Here is a 25,727-nt window from a genome sequence, read left to right as displayed (position 1 = left end):
CTCCAATCCCTCATGCATTTATTTAAAAGTAAATCACATATATCTATCAGTGGAACTTTTTTTCCTACTAACTGGTTTGCTTTCTAAGCTTGGTCGAATATTTTTTTTCCCCAAGCTGTGATGCACTGATGGAGCAAAGTTTGGAGCTTTCAGACTAAATATTGTTGTTCTACCCCACGCCCACCTCCCCTAGTGCATTTTATTAAGGGTCTGCTGTGTGAGGAGAAAAACAAGGTATCTTTAGGGAAAAGACTTTTCATCAGGATTGAAAATAAAGGCTCCAGCCAAGTAATTATTAATATGGGAGGAGGGAAATCACCTAGTATAATGCCAAGTGATTTGGAATGGAGGTTCAGAACTCATTAGTTTTTATGTAAAATGGGTATCTGCACTGAAAGGAGTCCGAAGATTCAGAGATTTTAAATGCATAAATTACATTTTCTAGACAGTGACACGCATCAATAATTAATGTACTTCCCTTTAGCTATACTTCACAGGTTACTACACTGAGACTAGCAAAGGGTTAAAAAATTGTCCAGCTTAATTTATTTATTACCTTTTCATCCTGTCACAATTAGTTGGACTCAGCATATTTTTCAGGTATAAAGTTTTAAAAGAGGAAGCTCAGTGTACATTAATTAATGGGTTTTGCTCATGCTACTTGTTTTGTGGGGATTTTAAAATACAATATTTTCTATTTAATATAGGCTCATACTTCTTTGTCCAGCTAAATTTATTTCTTAATTAAAGTGTAGGTAACATAGCTTTCTCCTGCACCATTAGGCTGTCTTAACTTTACATAGCTATTGTTTTTTCTATCAGTGTGGTTTGCAGCGGTCAGCTATGCATCTTCAGGGCAAGAAGCCTATTTAGTAAAGACTTCTATCTATTGATACTTTAAACAGTAGTTGCTTTATTTGGCTCCTCCATCCCTCAGAGCAAGAATGTACAACTTTTCCAGGGCTGAATATCACACTTTGGCTTTAAGTGACATTTTGGGTGGGTGGGGGATGTCACATCAAAAGTAATGTGGGCTAGAAGAAAATTTAATTTGATTCACATTTAAATTCAGTAATACGAGTATTCTAAAGCATGCATTTACTAATTTTTCACTTACTAAAAACTATCATTTGATGACAGTTTTTGGAAGACGGGAGCCAAGCCATTTGGGGACCACATTCAGCATAGAGACGGTACATTCCAGCAGTGAATGGAGTGTTGCTCTGTAGCAACCACAAGGCAGAATGGGGTGTGTTTTGTGATCATGTTTATGTCTTTAGTTTCATAGTATGTATGTCATACTTGGTTTTGTGAGCCTATATAGTCAAAGAATAGTTTGGTAACCATTGTTGCTTTTTTCTTTCTGCTGAATTCTAGTCTTTCACTTCAGAAACAATGGAATTGCCATAAAATGTGGTGCATAATTTCATAGAAGTCTGAAATCCATGTAAACAGTGTGGTATAATTTGATTTGTGCTTGGCAAGCAGATTTCCTTGCACTACTGCCACATTAGATTCAATTCAATTTAGTTTGCAAAGTTTCCATCAAAGAGATGTATGTTTGAAGAATAATGGCTTTGTAGATTTTCTGAGGACAACCTGCTTAGCCCAGATGCATGCATACTCCTGCACATATACAAGTGCTTCCTTCTCCAGTGGCTCAGTAAAACTTGAAACAAGGAGTGAACTAGGTACAAGATTATATTCCTAAAACCAAAGTAGCTGTGGTCCAGCCACCACCAGCTTCATAACATGATAAGAACAACAGTAAGTATAAAAGTTCTATATTTATTTTTTCTATCACTTTTGTATTCCGGTCACAGTTTCAAAACTTTGAGTTATGCAAAGTATAATATGCACAAGGAGAAGCTCTAACAATGAATTTGATTTAAAAGCACTTCTCTGTCTCAGTTCATTTTTTTTCAGGCAAAATTCTGTTCCAGTGTTCTATTTCTCACTGGCTCCTACTGATCGTAGTGGAAAATACTTAATACATAGCTGTTTTAACAACAGCAAAGTTACTTGCTTTTGATTTCAGTGTTAACATCTAACAATTACTTTGTCCATCAGCATAGGGGGTTGACTTTTCCAGTACAATTTCTAATAGATTACCGAAATAAGATAGAGAAGTCTATTTATATTTTGCACAAGAAAAGGCAACACAACTCTTTTAATGTTCCATATATATTTTAAACAAGTTGTTCTCTTTGTGAGAAAAAGACTGCTTCTACTGATGAGGAAGAGGGTTTTTTAGGGACAAACCAAATAATGCAAAACAGGGGCCAATATTTTCAATTCTCCCTTATTCTTCATCAGTAAAACCAAGCCTGCTGAAGAATTCTGAAGAGTTCAAAAGCTTGCGCACTCTTCCGTGGCATTTTAGTTTAGTCTAATACAGTACAGTTATTGCTGAACTGTGGATTTAGTATTTCAAGATATATAAGCACTCTGGTAGTGTACAAGTCCTAGTCCTCTTTCAGGGGATTAGTTAATGAGGTGGTAATTTATTCCAAAGGATATATTTAGTGAAGGGCTTCTCTACTTTATTTGGCATAGTCCTGTCAAGCAACTGCAATTTGTCAAAACCATTGAACAAGCACCTCTTCTTGGAGGTGAAAGGAGGGTTACCCTGAGTAAACAGGCAGCACTATGAACTGCTTCTCCATACATAAATGTGGTTTCTGCAAAATCTTAGCAAGCTGCATAAGATGCAAGCCTATCTAGATTATGGCTTCTCCTATCTGTCCCCCTCCCTCGTTTCTTTTAATGCAGTAAAATCTTGTTGGGGACACCAGAGAGAGCGAGCATGCTTGGAATTGTTTTATTGTGAGAGCTTCTGAGTCTAGGATCTTAAACTCTGGAGAAAGTAATGTGGTATTCATCTCCCCCCGCCCATCGCCCCAGCTTTGCAGTGCAATGTCTGATCATTAATAAACAGCAAGCACTCACTTTGCCCTCTGGGCCTCAAATAGTACAGTGTGCAACAAGGGAGTGCGGGCAAGGCACGAGGATGGAAACAGTAGTATCGGATTACAGTTTCAAAATATAAGTGGAGTGCGTTAGCTGGCTTATGCTATTGACTTGCCGCATAATTGTGTTGCTTATTTGTTGGAAAAGGCTTCCCTTTTCTTCCCAGTTAACATGATGTTGTTATTAAGGCCTTGGAACTCCTGGGTTGGCTTGCAGAAATTATGGACAGTCTAGCAATATCATCATCATCATCATCATCATCATCATCATCATCATCACTGAACTGAGCCAACTTTGAACATGGTAAAAATCTAAGTGGAGCTTTTCTTGACTAAATGAGCTTCTTAAAATTAAAAATCAAACTAAAAGAGCAACATACGCTTGTATTTTCATTTATTTCTGCGCAGTTGTATATTTTATTCCTTCTTTGAATTTGAACTCAGGATGCAAATGCGATGATGTTCAGTACATACAGGCAGAAACAACTATTCTGAAAAAAATACCATGTGGGTGCAATGAACTGAATCAACAAAGATTCAGAAGCAAGGCATTTTGAATGTCTTCTCTTTGTAGATCCATTAACACCCCCTTTCCCTCCCCCCATAGGTCATGTTGGTACTGTCATCCTTGATTATCGTATTTAGAATAGGGATCAGCAACACAATGCCCATGGGCATCGTTCAGCCATAACACCATTTGGTAATATCTGTTGACTTCTGAAAACTTCTTTTTTAAAAAGTAAATGTTTTAAATGCCCCACGTTTCTGGCTTCTTGCATGAGATTTGATGGGAATTGGGCCATTTTAGTTTTATTTTCAATGTGGTGCCTGCAGCATCACACCAAATCAGGTCATGATGCCCATCAGCTGAAAATGTTGTGATCCTTGCTTTAGATGAACTGTCTTTAATTTATTTTACAGTGTGTTAGCTTTCCAGCTCCTTAAACTAGATGTGCAGTTTCAAGCAAACAGGGCTTATTTTTGCTCATCAATTTAAGGTACTGTTTAAAAACTTGGAAGTTGAACAGAATTGAGACTGTGAAGGATCATCTCGTAATACAGGAGAATCTACTTTGGCCTGTTCCTCTCCTTCTTCTAGTGGAGCCCTTTGGAGCAGAATTTCAGGGGGCACAAAGGATCTGCAGAGAGAAGATGGATCCCATCAAATCTCATGCAAGAAGCCAGCTTGTTTCCCCATCTTCTCCTCTGGTGTCCTGTTAGTGAATTTGAGTCTCCAGCCACTGAGTATTCCTGATTTTTTTGCAACAGTAAATAACTCTTGAAAAGTCTGTAGCTCCTATATGTTGTACACTTACTGGCCAGTCCTTGAAAGGCTTCTGAAAGCAATATTTGTGAATTGAATTTCTGCCAGCACAAAGTATTCTTTAGGGATTATGAACTTGCTCTCCATCGTTGTGTGCAATCTGGCTTCAGTTGGATTAACCTCTGACTCCACCTATCATCCATACTGAAGAAAATGAGGAGAATCAGCTTGTTTTAAAAATATAAGACAGCAGACGCACCAATGTATGGTTTTTGGCAGCATCAAAATCTTTGTAGTGAGGATCCTTTGTACAGAGGAAACTCTGTAAGCTTTTGCTCTCTGCCTGCTTAGCTATTTTGCTAAACTGAAAAAGGGCCAATTTTGTCATTCAGAAAAACATATGCATAATAAATAATGCAGTTTTCTCACAGTTCTTGAGAGAATTGGGAGGGGAATACTTGGAAAATCATGAAAATTGAAAATCTTAATTCATTTTCTATCAAAACTATTGTATCCAAGCCATGTATATTATACCATTGATCTGGAGTTGGGTGGGACAAAAGCTTAATTAATTAAATAAAATTAACACTGAGTTACATAAATTTTAAGTGCCAGAATGATATTCTTAGTGTAGGTCTACATATACAGACACACAGTATGTGTGTGTATAGGCCTATATATATATTGTCCATACTCTTTGCACTTCCTGAAAGAACCAGGTAACTTGTGAGCATATTAAGTAAACACAAACGTTTGCTCGTAGTTCATATTTAGGGCCAGTTTTACATGATTGATTACCTAATGATAACCTCAGCAGCCCCTGAACACCTTTAAATCTCTGGGTTTTTCAAATGTTTGTGCTTTCTGTTTATACATAGTGCTGAAACTTGAAGTGAATGCGCATGTCGTTCAAATATATTTTATTTTAATATTTCTGGACTGCACCATTTTTTCCTACTGTGTACTTTTATCAAGTTCTCAGAGCATCTTTTAAGAATCAGTGATGTAATTAAAATATGAGTAGCATAATAAAGAAGCAATCCAAGTCCAAAAAGAAAACAAAAAAACCCCCAAACCATGAAGAAATCTAGAGAAATTTTAAACATCTGGCAAAACAACTAATGCTGAAATGACATCAAAATGAGAATAAATGGAGTGATAATTTTAAGAACAGGCTTAGTGGTTGAGAGGGCTTTCCTCTTAGTAACAACCTCAGGTGACTGAGCCACTAAAGAAGAGTCTCTATAATATATAGGCAGCAAGCATTCCTTCAAATACAACAACCTGAGATGTGTGGGGTTTAAAGATCGAATCAGAAATGATCTCAGGATGGTCAAAAAAAATGAAGATGGTGGTTGCATCCATGTGATCAAAATGCTTCCCCCTTTTTACATGTGTCACATATGTGACACACATAAAAAAGGGAAAGGGCTTTAATCATATAGTTGTAGCCACCATATTGCCTTTTTTGACCACACCTACACACACACACACACCCCGTGGACACCCCTGGTGAGTACTCTTGTTGAGCTACTGGCATAATATGGATTGGCATTACAATATAGCAGTTGTAATAATTGCACTTTGCAATAATTACCAATGTTTTAACTATCTTCAAAGGTAGCCTCATGGACAATGCATTATAGTAGTCTAACTTGCATATGGATAACTGAGATACAAGGCTATTTCTCTCTGGAATGTTTTATTAAGGGAATGTAGTCAACATATTCATTTGAAGTAGAACCAATGGTCCTCCGAGCCATAAAAGCAACTTAAGCTTCCAATGACAAAAGTATGTCAAGAAGCACCCTATATTGAAGGAATAATCTAGTGCAGGAGAACAGTGTTACTCCAGGCCATTAGCCAGTGGTATCTCCAACCAGTGTGAGGTAGTGGCTAAGGCACTGGATTGGAACTGGGAAGCTGAGGGTCAAGTCCATCCTCAGCCATGATTGACTTTGGATCAGGCACTCGCTTGCACAACAACCTATCCCAAAAGATGATTATTTTGGGAAAGATTGGAGAAGGGAGGTCTATGTATACCTCCTGGAACTCTTGGAAAAAAGTGGGATGTAAAAGTAAATGTATAGTTTGAGCTCCAGATTACTTACCTGTATCCAATTCATAACTACAGCAAAACACTGATTTAGCATTGCTTCATTTGAATAATCTTTGATTTCACATTTCCAAGTGGCTATAAAACAATTGGCAAGTAGTAGAAAGTCAACTTCAGCCATACGTTGAAGGTACTAATCATACCCTGCTCTCTATCTTTAGTGAATCTGCTTCCATACAAAAGGCTACATGGGGGACAGTAGAAACACCCCCCCCCCCATGGACTGGATAATTTCATGGAGCAAATCTTGAAACCTGGTCCATGTTCTGCTGGCAAATGTGTTTGCTGCATACAAGTCTACAGATGGCTCTCTTTTTCTGTTTATTTTGTCCTCAGAGGGCAACTGTGTCTGGCAAATAGTGGGTTTCTGACTCACCTCTCTGTCATCTCAAGATTAATAATCATGTTCTCTGGGACTGCCAGTGAGAAAGCATATCCAGGAATAAATATTCATTGGGGGGAGATCTACACATGGTCAGATATGTTAAATGTTGCAGAGTATGTATTTGAAAATTCATTCTCATTTGGTCTCAGTAGCATATGGCTTAAAGCAAACAAAAAAGAGGGACTAGTAATAAGAGTAGAGGAACAAAATGATCAATGGTGTGATGTGAAGAATGGGTTTAGCAAAAAGCTTGGCAAAGCCAGCTGGTAAGACAGTGCATTGATGGAGGTTGTATTGGTACAAACCAGGGGCCTTGCTAATGTACAGCTCCCAGGTTGTCTGCAGCAGTTCAGATTTTCTATTGCAGGTTCACATGAAGCATACATAGTAGGAGGCTGTTATCATGCCAGCTTTTTGTACAGCCCCTTGTACTAACAGATCCAGATTCAGTTTATTGTTGGTACAATCCACAAAATAAATATTGTTTGTGAGCTTAATCTCATTATAACTTTTAATACTAAGAAATGAAGCAAAAACATAAGTTTATTCCAACTTTCTCTCCCTGGACAGTGATACTGATACTATTTATTTTACTGCTGCTGTTTTATTCCTCACCTGTTAGAAACATCAGAAATGAATTGTCTTGCTGCCTCTTGTTCAAATAGAATTAATCTTCCTACTGGAGCATGCCCATTCTTTCAGTATCATCTGGTTAACTCTATGCCCCCAAATCCCCCAAGGAATTCCCCTTTAGTTAGGTGGTGGCTTGGGACTGGCAAAACACTCTTTGCTCCCCTTGAAGCAATAGTTTTCTAACTCCCAGCTTTCGGGAAAGCCTAATTTAATTCTAGAACTACTTTTAGCAAACACAAATAAAATGGCCAGAATTTTTCAGCTAGCCAGTTCTGGTTGTTAGGTCCATTTTAGGAAGTACTTCCTATATCTTGGATAACTGTGTTCGGTGTTAGGTGCCCTAGGAACATAAAATGAGCTCTGCTGAATTTGTCCAGCATTTTGCATCATCATAACCAACCAGATGCCTTCAGGAAGCTCACATGCATAAAGAGAAGAGGAATATCCTCCTCCACTTCTGCTCTTTAGCTGCTGGTATTCAAGACATTCTACCTGTGATTCCAGAGGAAGTGAACAGCCAGCAAGATTAGTAGTCGTTGATAGCCCATCTTCCATGAATTTGTTCTGTCCCCTTTCAAAACCATCTAAAGAGGTAGCCATCCTCACAACTGATGGTAGTGAATTCCTAATTTAATTACATGTAGTGTATAGATATGCTTCCCTATATCAGTCTGAATCTCCCCACACTCAGTTTTAAGGGATGACCCAAGTTCCCACATTGAGAAAAAGAGAAGGTTCTCTTTTTGCTTAGTTTATTTATTTACTGTGCATGATTTTATGTACCTCCAATTTGTCTCCTGTTTTCTGACATGGCTCCTCCCTAAAAAATCCAAGATGCTGTAGGCTTTCTTTTGTAAGGGAGCTCCTAATGTGAATTTTCTGCGGGTTTTTTTTCCTTTTGCTCCTTTTTGAGCTCTAGTACCTGTTTCCAAAGTTGGTCAACACGAGGCAATAGTACTTCTGGTTTCTGTTCTTTATTCACCTACCTGGGATTAAGTCCCATTTAATTTAATGGGACTTCTTTCTACATAGACATATAGATTGTAAAGAAAGGTTTTAACATTTATTGGGTTATTTATTGCCTTGTGTATAGCTGGCTGCAAACTAAAGCCTGCTGCAACTGGTGCCATCGAGGTGTGCTGCAAACTGAATAGGTACGCTTAGTGTTTTGAATGAGATTTAGTGAGCTTTGTTTTTAGAAATGTAAAAATGCTATATTTTTTCAATAGAGTTGGGATTGTACTTTGTGAAGTAACTAGTTGTACTGTCCTTTTTATTCAAGTATCCGTAAGACGCCAGTCAAGAAATAACAGGACAAATGGTTGCTTCTGAACTGTAGGTTGCACACAAGGCCTTCTTTAAAAAAAATTTTTCTTTTTCTTTCTAAGTGGACTTCTGTTAAAGAAGATTGCTCCTCAGAATTTGCTACAGTTACTGAAGTCTTTTCTTTTTTTTAATAGTGCAGAATTACACCTGAGAATTTAATCTGACCGCATTTGATATATTTTAAGAATCTAATGACTATCGTGCGTTTTGGAAACCTCTTGCCCAAACTTGATAGTGTAGTTCTATATCATGAACTGTATGGAACTTTAATGGGATAAATTCATCAATATAATGTTTTCTGGAAACACTCTCAAATAATATGGGACATATATAAAATCAAGCTAGGAAAACTAGTACATTAGAAAATAATGGTTCAAGAAAGTAAAACCTGGCTGTTTCATTGAACATTGACCCAATGTTAGAAGTGATTACTGGGTCAAATAAAAATTGCTCCCACTGCATTAGCCGAGCCAGGTGTCTCATTCAAAACTGGCTATGTGTGCCCTGTAGGTGCCCAGAATCAGAAACCGAGCGACATGGCATTACCTGGCACTTTAATAAGTCACTTTCCCTGGGTTATTAAAAAGAAGGAACTGGCTGGCCAGCCTCAGAACAAGGCAGGAAGGCTGGAGGAGGGAGTTGGTATAAAATTGTTTTCTCTCTTCTCAGAAATAGAAACAGAAAGGAGAGACAGCAACCCAGCCAGCTAAGAGTTTACTTTGTTGCAGAGGGCAAGTTGAGAGAAAAAAGTTGGCCTTGGAAAGGAAGAACAGTCTTGCGGAAATGCTACAGTAAAAAAGGACCTTAATAGAAGCAGGAAGTCAGAAAGGGGTTGAAAAATGATTATGCCAGTTCCTGCTCAGTCAATCAAGGAGAAGGTGGCAGGCATGTGGTGGATGAAATAGAAAGCAGTTCATTTGGCCTCATAGGGATAAAGGTAGGGAGTTGAACAAGAAACTGGCAAAATATTCAGCTTTTCCTTGCTGGAGACTGATCAGAATTAAATTCTTGGACATGTGGCTCACATAGAGTGGACCAGTTTATATTTCACTTTAAATTTCTCTAAGTGGAGAATCTACAAATGTTTGTTTGCGTCTTCTTCCCAGCAAACTTTGGGAAATCTCTAGCACAACCTAACACTTCTCTGTACCTGATAAGATCCTCTTTGCATGTCTGAAAGCACTCATATCTAACAGTGCAACCCGGTACAAACATGGCTCCACGTTCCCTTTTTTTTTTTGGTCCCTCAGACCTCCTACCTGATGATGAATCTTGAAAGCTTGAAACAGTTTGGCTTAGTGAAGACTTTAAATGTTCAGATAGTTTTATTTTAAAACCCCAAGAAGTCTTGAATGGCCTCTTTCAGATGTTCAGTTTTCCATTTACTAATAAACAGTAGGGCTACATGCTGCTCCTTCATCTTCCCCTTGTCGTAAAACTTCCTCACTGCTTGTATTATACTTAAATCCCTGTTAGTTGTTGCAACCAAGGTGGGAACTGGTTTAATTATCTGTTTACTAGTCACAATCTTAAACCTTCAAATTGTGGTTTAAGATCCAGATAAAGATATTAAGGTATCTTCAGTATCTCTGGATATTGAATCATTGTCCTCCATACGCCATATCTAAATGTAAAGTAAGGAGGTATGGCTTAGCATGCTGGGAAAGTCAGACCCCTAACTGCACACCTTTTGCTCTCCCTCTGCAGAATATCGTGTTTACAAGTGGGCCATCTATTTTGTATTTAACTTCACTGTAGAAGAATTTTTTTTTAAAAAAAATCTTCCTTTTGTAGCAGTTGCCATCTAACATGTTAAAAATCAGCTTTCTGTGCAGTTCAGTGTTTACAAATATTTACATTTTTTCCATAAATATTTTTAGGGCATCATGAGATTATGCTGCATTTCTTTTTCTACACTCTTTCCTTATAAATGTAGTATGACTTTACTCAAGACTAGCTCATCTTTATTTTTAGCAAATTTCATTGAAAGTTTTTAATGGTTCTGCTCCATGGAGGAGTACTTCTTAGAATCCTTTTGCTTCCTTTTCTTCTTTCACAGCCCCCTATGTACATCTTAAATTAACCCTGTAGTATTTGGAAGGGATCTCAACAGCTGGCTGTACCTGACAACCCATATCTGGGCTTGGAAGCTAATGAGGGTCAGACCTGGTTACTTCTTGAATAGGAGACTATCAGAATTCCAGGAATATAGACTAGACTGGGAAGTTTAAAAAACAGAACAAAACACATCTTGTTGCCAAGAAAACTACTGTACATGAATATTCCATGTAGTCACTCTGGAACTACTCTGGAGACATACCACCGGGAGAAGGAGGACCAGTTGCCCTATATGACAATAGGAATAACACTAATTTAGATAAAAGAACTTTTAACGAACTTGAATGGAGTCACAGCTTTTAAAATCAGGATATGATATAGCATAGGAAACAGAAGGAGTTCTGCTGTTCAAAGAAAAAAGAAGTGGAGAAATCCCTTAAGGCAGGCCCAGAGGTTTGGGATTTGAGATAGTTCTTTGGATACCTGCCATTGAAAAGGAATTTAAAGGAATATTTTGGCTAAAGGATAATTAGACGTGCTTTGACTAATTTCCCAAAAGGGCCCTCTGCAGAGGGAACAATTCAGAGGAGTGTTAATTAAGATCTCCCTGTTCAGTGTGTTTTCTGGATACTTCTATATCTTATTTCTATATAATTCTATAAGCAACATTGGAGTTGTAGTTGGTTGTCTGTATGTCAGGAAGCATAGTACTTTTTTTTGAGTGGGTTACATTCTGTCTCAGTTGTGATAAAGGAATAGTTTTCAGCATGGTGACTTTTTATTTTAATAAAAACAGAAAGATAGCTGAAAGCAAATAGTCTTGTGAACTAGAAGTACAGGAGGAGGAGGAGTAATAACTTCTGGGTACTGCACTTTTCATGTCCCACTTAAAAACCAGCTCATTTAAGAATTAGGGCAGAGCTGCCATTATAAAGCTGTGGGTATTGGAAGTGCGTTCATACAGCATTAGAGTATCTGCTTTAATAACAACTTGGAAATTGTTTGGTTTTGTCAAGCAGTTCTTTTTCTAACAAGAAACGAAACAACCTACTTAACCTGATAAATGTGAAAAATCCAGAGCAATATCTAAGGGGAGCTTACAGAAACTGACTGTCTCGTCTATCCAGCTGTTCCATGCTGTGGCTCTTGAAAATGCTTCATAGAGATTTGGGGAGTGGCTCTTGCATGGGGGGATTCTGTAAGAAAAGCTGGTGGTCCCCAGAATTTCAAAGGAGACCTTTTTTGTGAGAGAATGTGGGAGCGAGAATTCAGTTTTCCACCAGCATATATTCAGTTCAGTCCCAAAATGTTGTGGTGGTGTATCTTTGTACCATTATGAAGAAGTGCAAGTCGTCGTCATCAAGCATTTAAATTTACATCAGAATGTTTTAAAAATTTCCTGCCAAGTTGCCCATTTTTCATTCCAGTACAATGCTTATAAAATAACAAGAATCAGGATCCTTTCTCAGCATCTGTGTGCTTCGATCTGCATGCTTTGCGTTTCTTCTTGTCAGTACACCCATTTGAAGCCAAAGGAAGAAGTGTGCCACTGGGGGAAGGGAGCATCCCTTGCTAATAGAACCAGGAAGGAAGGAATAAATCATACATTTAGAGGCCACTGTTAAATCTGCCACATTTTGATTCACCATAAAGGCAGGAAAGAAATGTGGGTTTAAAAAAAAAAAAAAAAACAGGCACATTCCATGACATCATTAGCTATAGCCGTTTTCAGATTGTCTTTGCATGAACACTCCAGATTTCTTCTGTTTTTCTCTAAATGGAAAGATGTAAGCCTCATTTACTGATTAGAAAAACTAATAAGTATACTGAGGGTTGCAGTTTTCTTTTCTTTCTTTATTGTTAATATAATCCACAGCAAACTTTTCCTTCCTGTACAGAATTTGTCTGACGGTTTATAGTTATTGCCATTTTGTGCATTAATTGTAGTAGAATGTAGAATACAGCAAAGGGAATATGGTTTGAAAAGTAGTCTACTAATTGCATCTGTAGTGGACATGAGCCCACAAAAATGTATACCATAATAAATTTGTTGGTTGTTAGGGTGCCACAGTGCCCTTTGTTTCTCCTAATTAGAAAATACTTAAGGATATATATGGTCTTCTGAGAATAAAAGGTCACAGTAATGATTTTTCATACATTAAGCTTTTAATTACGATGTAGTTGCTGTAGTCTGGACTTTTAATCCATCTCCTGACTTTCCCAACCCAGCTACTGTATATAGGCCAGTCAACTCCATGAAGTGGCACGTATGCCATGATAAATATGTCAGTCTCTAGTTCAAGATGTTACAAGAGAAGACTTTAAAATATTTTTGATACAACGTCCCTATCTACAGATCTTCCAAAGATGTTATTCCTTTATTTAAAACATCTGCCTTTAAATCTGAGGATTTCTTCTCTCCATCTTTCTGCTTCAGGGAAGATTAAACAAACCAACAAGAACAGTTGCAAAATTGAGAATAAAACACTTCTCTTCCCAGTTAGTACATTAACATATATAGGAGAAAGGATGGTATATTCAGAGATTAACTCTAAAGATTCAATAATTCAATTTTGGCATTACTGATACTTAACGAAATAAAGAAAGTAATGTGATATTTGTGTACTCTTGCTTGGATACTGAGATAAAAGGCAAAATGATCCATACATATAAACCTTATGTGGGGTTGGTTGGAAGTGTGCCAGAAAGATCCATCCAGGTTTCCCTTCAAACTCTGTATAGAATCTTGCACCAATAAACTTCCCCACAGGCACATTTTTACTTGTGGTCTTCTGATGCTCACAGAGTGTCAAGCCCCTTTTTCCCTCACAGGCTATTTTTCAGGTTCTGCTCTCCCCCCGCCCTTCTTTTTCCCCTCAGAGATGTCTTCTCTCTCCTGCTGTTCCCATCTTTCCCCCAAAACTATTCTTAGACATTAGGAAGAACAGACGTTGGAATCAGACATTTTTTGGCACAGCCATTTCACTGGATCTTTACAACCATTAAAAGTCCACCATTATGTGCATTTAGGGTTGTATGTATAATCGGGAAGTAGATGCCTTCTCCTCCAGCATCACCTCTCCCTCAGATGATTGATATGTGGTCCAAATGCTGCACCACAATTGTCAGAGGTGGCCCTCCTCACTCAGAAGCCTCAGGGGAGGGGCAGGAGAAAATCCTGACAGATAAACAACGATTAAGTCTGTAAATGCCCCCCAGAACCAGATTCTCCACAGGGACACAAAAACCGGCCTTCTCGGTGATCATGACTGAATTACAAAATTAATTGTCCCGTGAGGTTGAGTTGCTCCCCCTCCGTGTTTCACTAGTGGATGAAAAACATTTTTATTCTGACAGTCTGCCGGTTTACCAAATTCCGTATCAGTTGTTTTTGCTATTTGGCTGACCCTGTTTTTAAAACCATACTGTTATGTTTATACCATCCTGATTAACTATGATTCTGTGAAGAGACAGGGAGGAAATTATAAGAAGACCCTTGTCCTCTTTTAAAAATAAGAAAGTACCCCTATTTTACAACCTTCCCAATTTCTTGTCCAGCTCAAGTGGATTTCAGTTGCAGGTCCGTAGAAATCTGGCATCTGATCTTTGCTCACCCTATTAATCCCTTGTAAAACCGTGGCATTTCTAATGGTGCGGGAGGAAAGACAACTTCATGCATTTTACTTTCTCTCCAAGAATAAATGTAAGCTTTTCAAAAAGCCAGTGGTGAAACCGCTTCAGGGTTAAAGCATGGTCCTGATGTGGAATATTTAGGAAACAAAGGAAGCATTAGTTGAATACTTGGGAAAAGAAAAGGAAAGCATCATTTTGGGCATAACAAGTATTTATTATTGTTGAAATTGTGGTTCATTCTGTGACCTAAATAAGAATTTGATTAAGTTTTAGGTAGGCAGCAGGGAATTATGGAACTCAAAAAAAGTCTGTACCACCATGCTAAATACACACTGGTGCCTTATTTATTATACCCCCATATACTTACAAAACTACTGCTTGTGCTGGAGAGCTATGATAGTTTGTAATGCAGTCACTTCTTAGGTTTACATTGCAACTTTCTTCTGGGAGATCAAGGACACTTCCTTCTCCATTTCTTCAGTGCAACAACAACAACCTTGTGAGTTAGTTTGGGCTGAGTTAGAGTGAGCTTAGCCACAACCACAATCCATCCCGTCAGGAACTCCTTCCAGATCCAGCCTGCATTTCCTCACCCTCTCAGACTGAAAACATGACCAGTGTGGTATCATCCATCTGCTTACAACGCTGGAGTTTGGAGACAGATCCTTTCGCCCATCATTTTTCAGCCCAAGCTACCCAGTAGTTGAATGCACAGAATGCAAGCCGTGCAACGTTCACTCTCACCACTTTGGTCTTTCCGATCACTGAGATAACTGCTCACCTCCACCCCATTTCCAAGGCTCTGTAAAATAACATACACAGCCCTTCCCCACTCCTTTTTTTAAGAAGCAAAGTTCCTCTTTCTTATAGCGAACCAAGTTCTGGGTAGAATGGGATGGCAGAAATTCCAGTCATTGACGTAGTAAGGTCTTAGTACCAAAGACACAAACCTGTTTCATCCAGTATCCTGTAACTGATTATGGCAGGTTCTGAATTGTTCAAGTAGAATAGAAATTCATCATGTAGATCAATTCCACCCTGAAGTACTTAGGGCACAACTAACCCCAGAATGAAATTGGAGTATCCTTTCTAAAGTATGAAAGTCAGTTATGGCTGAATCCTGTTCTAGTCTAAAATGTCTTAGATTTATAAAGTAGATTCTTGGTTCTCTACCCTGTGAAGCTTATCATTACTCTACTGAATGAAGAGAAGATGAGCAAGGCAGCCAAAATCTATAACTGACAATGTTATTGATTTCTAAAAATCAATTGTAAAAATCGATTGTAGAGATAAGATGCTGTATGAATTCACTCAAACATTTATTTATTTATTTATTTATTTATTTATAAATCAAATTTATATCACCGCCCAACTCCCCCACGTTAAAGTTAGAATCTGAGAACTTGTTTTTTCATATACCATAAGAGCAGTAGAATGATATGCCCAAGACCTAGAGCCTTTTCTGTGGTGGCCCCACATCTTTGGAATGGATGTTATTTCATTTGTTGTTTTAATTGCACTGACTCAGTGTTTTGCATTTTTAATTTACAAACTGCTTTGTGAGAGTTTTTAATTGAAAAGAAGCCTATAGACATTCTCAACAAAGTTAATAGCGCTAACAACATTACAACTGAGCTACAATATCCTTGTTATTTCTCCCTCTACTTGCAGCATGCATTTTGTATTTCTTACAAGCTACCAGGTTAGCATTTTCATAATTATTTTCATTTTTATTCTACGTGCGGGTGTGTGCAGCTGAAGGAATGCTTTGTGCGTGCTTGTATTTTCTGCTTTGGAATAATTCCAAAGAGAACTTTTACAGCTGCAGTTCCAAGGTTGAGGTACCTCATTCAGTTGAGATAGTTTTTAAAAAAACTTTACAGCCCAGGGGTTCTAGCTGTGATAGACTGAACTTAAGTAACATTCCACCACATACGAAGTAGGCAGCCGTATTTGAGTTAAGAAAGCAACTCAGGGTTCAGCTAGGCGGGTAGGCAGGTAACTCCGAATCATGTATGGTGTATGCCTTTTAAATTTTAGGCATTTACATCTCTGTTGCAAACCTGAGGCTTCAAACTTAAGTCTGCTGTTAAAACCTCTGGTTATGGGTATTGTGGTACAAAGCAGATAGAGGGCACCTGCTTGCCTGTAACTGCTGTAAGCTTTTAAGAGGCTGCAGCATGGTTCCTCAAGAGCAGAATCCTCCCTTTGCTCATGTTCTTTTGCATATGGAACACAATCAAAAATCCCCAAGTAATTCCTAGTGTTGAAACCTGCACATCCACTTATGCTTTAGAATTCAGTGATGGGTGTTCACATGGATTGCTTTTGAGGTGCCTGTCGTTTCAGAGGGCATCCTTGTCAGTTTCCCCATTATTTCACTTCTTGAGGCATGGGCTGGGGAGGGGCATCGGGACTCCTTCAGTATCATGGGACAGTGATATACAGCTTTAGCAAAACCAGGTTGTAGTCGGGCTAGAAAAAGAAACCCCATTCCATAATCATCACATAGAAATCCCAGCTGTCTTAATAGAAATCAGGTTCAGCCCAGCATTCTCTCTGTAACCCTCAGAGCTGGAAAATTCCTTCAGTTCATACGAACATTTGTTAAAGACTGATGGGAGAAATAAGGGAATGGACCAGGCTTGGGACCTTAAAGTCCTATTTTACATTTGCACCGTAGCTGCCCTGACATGTGGCCATAATGTGAAATGCATTTCCTGCTCTTGCTCTCATGTGACATTCAAGAAAACCACCAGTTCAGATGGACTTACACATTTCATTTGAAATTGAGGATTTGAACTTCTTGCACTTTTCTGTTCTTGTGAGGGTCACAGGAGCAAGACCTTCTATTAATCAGCAATTATTTATTAATATATTGCCATCACTAACTGATAAAATAGTTGCGGTGCCATTGGATTATATTTAGTGACAGGGTGGGTATGTCTTTTCTACTTCTTCCTTAGAGGTAATTTATGCGGGGGGGGGTGTACTAAGGAAGGAGAAGCAAAAGCAAATGGGGGGAGGGGGTAGAGAAGGAGCCCTGGAGCCATAAGTAGCCTTTGAAATCATTGGTTGTCACCTCCAAAACCCACTGCTAAATGGTTAATTTAATGTTTAATGTTATTTAATTTAAAGGGTACAATTATTAACATGATTAGGAAGTAAGGAATTCAAGTTTATTTTTTGTCATGGCCCTATGTGTGGTTTCAGAGTGCAGCCTCCAATACTTCATTCAAAAGCCAAGTATGGACCATAATTTAAACCAAAAATAATGCATCTCTGCACTAGAGCCAAAAAATGGTGCAGCTATACCTTTTGTTTTTCTTTGACATGCCATTTACACCTTCTTCTCCCCGTACCTCTCGTATATTCCTATTTCTCCCTGCCTGGTAGGCTTTCAGGAAAAAGATCTACTGTTTTTGCTAAATTGCTTGATGGCAAAAGGCTTCTGAAATGCAGTGGTGAGTTACCTATCCCTGGTCCATGTGATCATGTTTTATGTTCAGAATAAGAGTCTCTTGGATTCACATTCTCTTGTTTCTGCTCCTGATGAATCGGTACCTAAAGTCTTAGGATTGGTCTGAGATTCCAGAGTGCAGGATTACTTCTCTATCAATTACTTACTGTGATGCTTTTGCACCTCTCTTTATCATCAGTCAGTTTTTCTGTGTTTACAATCTCAGTTCAGTCTGATTTCCAGTTCACTATTTGGTTGCAATTTACAGTTAGATTAAATAAACAATGGCTTTTTTAAAAAGGCAAGAAAAACGGCTCTATGATACTTGGGGTTGCTTTCTTTGTGTCTTCTGAAAATGACTGTAAACCAGCCTTCCTCAGCCTGGTTCTCTCCCATATGCTGGGACTACAGCTCCAAGAGAAAAATATCCGTACACATCTCAAGGGCTTCAAGTTGGAGAAGGCTGAGCTAGAGTGGCTACAATATTGGTGGGAGCATTAGTGGGATATGAAGGCTATCCTAGTCAATATTTCTCTTCTTCTGTTTTCAGATATATGTTGGGGAAAGGAGGAAAACGGAAGTTTGATGAGCATGAAGATGGGCTGGAAGGCAAAGTGGTGTCTCCTACCGATGGTCCATCTAAGGTGTCTTACACCTTACAGCGCCAGACTATCTTCAACATTTCCCTTATGAAACTTTATAACCACAGGCCATTAACAGAGCCAAGCCTGCAAAAGACTGTTTTAATTAACAACATGTTGAGGCGGATCCAGGAGGAACTCAAACAGGAAGGCAGCTTGAGGCCTATGTTCATCACCCCATCGCAGCCTACAGATCCTCTTGGAGACAACTTTCGAGAAGCTCAGCCTGCCTTTAGCCATCTGGCCTCTCCGCCAGTCCACCCCACTGACTTAGCAAGCCCTACACCACTGGAGTCTTGCCTCACCCCTGCCTCTCTGCTTGAGGATGACACTTTTTGCACTTCCCAGACTATCTCACTAGATAGTCCTCCAAAATTACCACCTCCAACGATCCAACCAGTAAAGGACAGTTTCTCCTCAGCCTTGGATGAAATTGAGGAGCTCTGTCCAACACCTACCTCCGCTGAGGCAGTAGTAGCTACAGCAGCAGCAGATACAACTGCGCCAGATAACTCTAAGGAGAACTCCAGTGAATCCAGCATCCAAAAGCCTGAGGGTATACAGGAGAACAGAATGAGTGAGCCTAAACTCATGGACTCGTTACCTGGCAATTTTGAGATCACAACTTCTACAGGTTTTCTTACAGACTTGACCCTGGATGACATTCTCTTTGCAGACATTGATACATCTATGTATGATTTTGACCCTTGCACATCCTCTACAGGGGCTGCCTCAAAAATGGCTCCTGTCTCCGCAGATGACCTCCTCAAAACTCTGGCACCCTACAGTACCCAGCCAGTAACCCCCAATCAGCCTTTCAAAATGGACCTTACAGAACTGGATCACATTATGGAGGTGCTTGTCGGGTCATAGATGGATAGCAACTTTTTAAATGCACCAGTATAAACCCTTGGTAGTATTTTCACAAGGCCCCCTCTCCTTTCAAACCTACCAAGAAACACATACAGACACACACATATATGCACGCACGCAAATACACACACCACTGTGCATGCGTCTTTGCTTGTCTTTTTTTTTAAGGATCATACTTGTTTTTGCTTCAAGCAGAGTTGGAGTGCCTTCATTCATGTATGACCACTTTTAATGTATTTCTGAAAGTGGTTCCTCAAGGGAGACCTGAAATCCTGATATAGGAAGAAAATGCATATTGTAAAACATAAATATGTTTGACAAAAAAAATGTAAAAGCTAAGCACAAGGATTATGTTGGGAAAAAGCTGTAAATTGCATGTGCATATTTGTCTATTTTTTCTATAAGTTTTATTGCAAGAGGTTAAAATATTATTTAGATAATTGCAGTACCTTTTTGGCATTTTAGCCCTGTCTAGGTTGACTTAGCAATTCAGCCTTTTTAGAGGTATTAATGATTCCTCTTTAAATGTTGCATTTACATGGCTCTTTAGAAACTGCTACCCAAATTTATTTTATATTTTTGTATAGATTCTGCAATTTATGATAATTGGGTTTCTTTCTTAGAAAAAGAAAAAGAAACAAAACAAAATGCTGTTTATACTCACATACACACAAAAAGGAAATAGCTATTTTGGTAGGATTTGCTCTTCCTGTTCCTGCATATACCTTCTGATGTACAAGAACCGCTTGTAGTTTTATACAGACTTGTAGTGTTTTATATGCATATAATGGTGCAAAGAGAAGTTTGGATCAAATCAGTCTCCAGTTGGCCTCCCTGAATCCAGACTCCCATGCTTGAAGGAAAAGACCAAGGGCTCTTCCCTTAAAAGTTTCACAGATATTTACTCCCTGCTGCCTACTACTGTGATTAACAAAAACCTTAGAGCCATGTATATTCCAACACTGATGTCAAACAGTTGGCAGGAAATAGCTGTGAAACTTTATTCTGATGAAACTCCCTTGTTCTCCCTTCCCTCACTCCAAAAAGATCAAGAATTAAAAAATATACAGTATATCCTCAAACCAAGCTTTTTAAAAAATTGCAAAACAGATTCCATCCTTAGTCTGACAGAGTAGAGTGTCCTTAAGTCCGTTGAGCTCAGCTTTGTAATATTTTACAGCTTTCCTGGTGAGAAAGTTGTGCTCCTGGAAAGATCTTTCTTTTTGGTAAGCGCACCCTTGACAGAGTGCCCTGTTCAGATTCAAACAGTAGAAATCGGCGGGCTTTGGTGTACTTTACTCTGTCTTGTAGTATTACCATAGTAATGGCATCTAGTTTTAGAACATCACAATTTAGGTGGTTATCAGTTTTAAGGGGAAGCATACTGTGGCTGTAGCAGTTTGGGACAGATAGTTTTGCTTGATTGTTTTGGATTTTTATTTTGTTTAAAGCTTGAAAGTAAGTTGCATTGAAATCAGTGGAGATTCCTTCCAAGAAACTGAGTTTAGGATCAGGGGTGGAAAAAGGCCCTTTGTCTCTCTGACAGTGTAATTCTAATGTACCTTATTTCTTCTGATCATTCTTCTGATTATTCTTGCCCTTTGCTTGGAACATTAATATTCTTATTCACTGTGTTGGCAAGTGCTGAAAAAGAAAAAGGCAACTTCAGTATTACTGCAGTGAAATCATCTCTTATCAGCACTGGATGGACTCACTCAAGTATCCATTGCTCTTAAAACTGGAGCTGGTTGTGCTTTGAACACTTGGTATCTTTTGGGGGAGGTTGGTTTCTTGATTCAACTCTGTTCCTTGCTTTATACTTTATATACACTGTTTGACAATGTATTGAAACTGCAACCTTCTATGCATGTTTCCTCCCCACTTAAGTCTTCTCATTTCTGCACCTGTTGCAATTTTTCTCTCTGTTCATTGTGATGTACATTTGTGTTAAAGAAAACTTGCAATGTTATCATGCCTGTTGCCGAGATTGCTATGGCATATTAATTTTAAATGGTACTTAATTGAGTGCAGGTTACAAACTATACTGTTGATATGCATATGGCTTCTTTAGGAATAACTTTTATATTTATTTAAGAAATTTTAAATTATGTTTTATGTAATTTGGCAATATTCAGTTGGTTCTGCTCACTTCTTCTCATGGATTTTTAAAAATTGGGTCTTGTCTGCCTTTAAGAAGGCAGCTTTATAAACTGGCACTTTAGAACGGGCCATATCTATTTATTTAAAATGCATGTAATTTATTATATGTAATGCACAGACAGTTTTTCATTCCTGTCCAAACTATCTGTGTAATTAGAGTCCTGCGTGCCTACACTAAGTATACCATTCCAAATTATCAACTAAACTCTAATAAATTAATCAGATTTTGCTATCTTGAAAAACCTATCTCACTCAAATAACAGTGTGGTCATAAAATGAATTTGAAGTTGCTTGTCTTTATAAGCAAGCATATTTTTGCCAATTACTGGTGGTGTGGGGAGGAAAAAAAAGCTGGCACATTCAAAAAATTTAACTAGAAGCTATAACAACCTATTTAGATTGCAAAATGCCCTGAACAAAGACTTTTGTTAGTCTGGTAATCACTAGGAATATGGCTGGTACTGTATAAAACAACACTGACTCACAGTTTCATTAGGAATTTGTGGGCTTGAGAAGATTAGGTCTTCCCAATCGGGGCTGCAGAAATCCAAAAGACCACTAAATTGTAGCAAAGAGATACAAAAACCTCTCTGGGCTTCCACCTCTTGGTTGTCCAGATCTTTGCAGAACCAGATATGGTAGCCAGACATGGTAGAGGAGATGAAATAAGATGCTTGCTGATATGTTACTAGCCAAATAGGGTAACCTGGGGTGCAGATATCTGTAATGCTAGAACGCACTCAATTTAGTTTTAATCAGTTAATCAGGATGGCAGTATCCCAAGCCTTTGCTGGAACAGTCTTTGATTTAGATTAAAATTAAGAAATGTCAAGGAAAAAATGTAAACAAGATTTACCATTGTCAAAATCTGATTTTACACGTAATCCAGAAACAATACTCTCCTCTTTGGATGAGCTAATGGAGTATATAAACAAGTACCACATGTTGGGCAGGAGTTCAAATTAACACCATTTTAGAGAGGAACAGTAGGTTTGTTTTTCAAATGCTAACCTTGCCGTACGTACAAAGGAAAGCCGTTTGAAACCTTGAGCAGAAATCAGTCCTGGTTTCAACTTTCTGTGAGGCAAATGAGTGGGATTATGGCAGATAGTACCTCTACCCTACAGAATTAGACACCCAAGTATGATGAGTGCCTCACAGAAATACCAGCTGAAATACTTCTGTCTCTACAATGTAACTTCTTCTCTTAAAAGATCTGAACTTACCAGGCTACTGTTCCTCTTTTCCCCACCCCCCAGATTCCACCTTGAATGTTGGGGGCATTTTTAATGACACATATGTGCAATGAAGTGACGAGAAGAGAGCAGAATTAAAAAAGCTGTTTGAATTTGAAGTGATTTTTCCATTTTGTTTTTCATAAGTTATTTATTCCATTTTATTTTTCTTTTGTAAATATATTTATTTTATTGTGAAGCTAACAACATCTGGATTGTAACATGTACAGAATGTATGGTAGGAATGTATTCTCTTGTAGGAATGTGAAATCCATACAAGAGGGAGCTGAAAGTTAGATTTGGAGATTATTATCTGGGTTCTGTTCCGAATACATGTCATTCACCAGATCTCTCTCCCACCTCTCCTGCTTTTCTCTACTGAGAGTCGCTCTGATTCTATAGAACATGCAAAAAAAATTATAAACTTAGTTATACAAATCAAACTGTTTGGTATTGTTGGGTATTTTAAATGGGCCAGGTCCTATTTCAAGCAGCCAAACACAGCCTTGGTTTCAATGGGACTTTGTTGCATTATGTCTACTCAGAAGTAAGCTTCACTGAATTTAATTAAGCATACTCCTGAATAAGCATATGCAGAATTTCAGTCTTAAAGGCTTAAAGTGATATATTCTCACTCTGGTAGCCGGAACTGAATGGGGATGTGTGTTAGCACGGTATAGCCTATGTATGTTTGCTGACGAACAAACGAAGAGCATTTAAGATTTCTCTCCCTTCAAGATGCATAGAAGCAGCGTGCACCACAGGTTTCATCCTAGAGAGCTGGGCAGAGCAAGCTGGCTTCTTGCAATGGAGATGATGTAGGTTGAAAGCAGCTTTCCTACCAAACAGTTCAGTTTCACACCACGGCAATTTATTTTTTCCCCAGTTTTAGTTTGGAACTGCTACTGCTGAAAACTAGGAAATTAAATGGGGCAAGGGGCAGGGGAGCCAAAGTCCATTAACCAAACTAAGATTAGCCTTTACTTTACACATAAGTGTGCCTTTTTTTCTGCAGAGAGAGTGTAAAGTGGCATGACACAACCTATTTCAAAAATGCATGTTTATAACTTGTCACCATTTCCCTTCAAATGATTATGCATAAGCAGCTGTTTAAGGAGCACTGTTGAAAGTGGTCTGTCGTTGATCAGGTATGGCAAATGTACAGTGCGTTATATATTAATATGTACATCCACTGGCATGTCCTTATGAGACTTCTCGGGACAAAACAAAGCAATGCAGAAGCCAGTGGTAGGAGAGGGAACGTGTGGCATTCCATGACAAAGTTGAGGTTTAGGTTTAAGTATAGGTAATGTTGTATAACAGTTTGCAATAACTCCTTGTCTGCTAGCTGCTATGTAGCTTGCAGATTAACAGCCCTAGACTTATATTTTATGAAACTGAACAAGGAAGCCTCTAGGAGCAACATGGTAGAAGTTAATATGGAACAAAATCTATGGAAGAATATGATCGTTCTATCAGAAATCAATTAAAAGCATTTGCATTCACATTTCTGTTGGGTTTTGCATCCATGAATGCAGATAAGTGACCAAAATGTAGACTTGTCAGTGCAAATGTTTGTACCAAATTTCCAAGGATTAATAAGGACATACCTCATAGTAGGTGTAAGCCATACTGAGAAGCTATGTTCTGTAGAAGACTTTTCGTATTGGTTTCAAAGGCAGATCCTTGTTTCCACCGTTTGAGACAATTCATCAGCACAGAGGCAAAATCTGATCTAACTATAACCTCCACCCTTCCTAGGGTAGTATTTCTAGAGAAGAGCAAACAGATCTTAAGACTCTTAGTAAAATGCTGCAGTTGAAGCATTCTGTGGGGGAAGCCGTTCTAGTCTCTTGGGGTGAGGTGAACATATGATAGGCTGTACTCAAAGCCCCAAATTCACATCTCCCACCCTTCTTCAGAACATCATTTGTGCTGGGAAATGAGGTGAAGGTCTAGCCTGAATCTGGCTCCACAGAGCAGACTCTGAGCAAGCAGCGTTTAGACTTCTCGGACACAGAATTGTAGGCACTCAGTAGGCAGTGCCAAGGACACCATGCCGGAAGTTCCTCTCCCTCTCAGACAGTTGCCTGCAGGAGAGAGACTTCCCACATGGAAACTGTTGCCACCAACATTAGTGTTGGTGCTAGTTGCTCTGCTTTACAGTGAGAGACAGAATTAAGACTACCTTTTCAGAGAGGCCAGGATGAGAATAAGTTGTACCATGTGATTTTTTTTTTTTAATTGTCTTATAGAACCTGACTTGTGAATCTAAAGTTTACAGTTGAATAACAACCATGAGCAAATGGATGTGCACCCTCCTGAGAAATGGCTCATTGGATCTAGAATGTAATTGTGATTGTTAAAAAAAAAAAAAAAAAAATCCAGGACCTTGCTTTTATTAATATGCTTATAACATGGCTGAACTTTTATTTTGGGAACTTCCGCTCATTTTATAGACTTTTCTTTTTTTCAATGTTAAAAATAATTCTAATGCAAATTTTGGATTTTGTTTTAATTTTTTTTTAAAGATAAAACCTTGTAGATGCTTAACATTATAATCCACACAAGACTCTTAAAGCAGAGATTTCAGGGGAGGGGGAAGAGAAAAGGTGTAAAAATGAGGATACATTTGGTGCATGGTTGTTTTAAAACAAGGCTTGTTTTGTCCAAAACGCTGGTATTTTCATCCTCTGCCCCCATTCCCATCCCGCAACAGACCTTAGAGCTGTGCCTTTTCTATGCAATATTACAGACATATACATCTGAAACCAGATTACTGTATTCACTTGTAGGTATGGGCTGTAATAATAATTTAAAAAATGGGCAAATTACATGGAAATGAGCAGTCTTACTTTTGTAGTTTTATATTATACAATAAACAATTTAAAAAGAAACCCAGCTGTCTTGGTTCAGTTTTGTAATAGGAGTCATCAAAGAGGCTCCAGACTGCACACAATAGAAAAAAGAGTGA

The 25,727-nt window shown here is 38.5% G+C and overlaps 1 protein-coding gene across 5 annotated transcripts in view; it reads left to right on the top strand.

Moving 5' to 3' along the window:
• Positions 1-25,420, top strand: part of SERTAD2 (SERTA domain containing 2) — a 130,919-nt gene extending 105,499 nt beyond the window's left edge. For all 5 annotated transcript variants that reach the window (XM_088134154.1, XM_088134146.1, XM_088134133.1 and 2 more), the window contains one exon: positions 18,395-25,420. In XM_088134154.1, the coding sequence (XP_087990280.1) occupies positions 18,399-19,358 (960 nt within the window). In that variant the 5' untranslated portion in view covers positions 18,395-18,398 and the 3' untranslated portion in view covers positions 19,359-25,420. The remainder of the gene's footprint in view (positions 1-18,394) is intronic.
• Positions 25,421-25,727: the final 307 nt, after the last annotated feature.

The sequence above is a fragment of the Python bivittatus genome, unplaced genomic scaffold (genome assembly GCF_059951505.1).
Source record: "Python bivittatus isolate LINGU-HERP-01145 unplaced genomic scaffold, Pbiv_v1 ctg000020_np1212, whole genome shotgun sequence".
NCBI lineage: Eukaryota > Metazoa > Chordata > Lepidosauria > Squamata > Pythonidae > Python > Python bivittatus.
The sequence above is the reverse complement of the archived record's forward strand: the minus strand, read 5'-3'. Positions and strand labels throughout refer to the sequence as shown.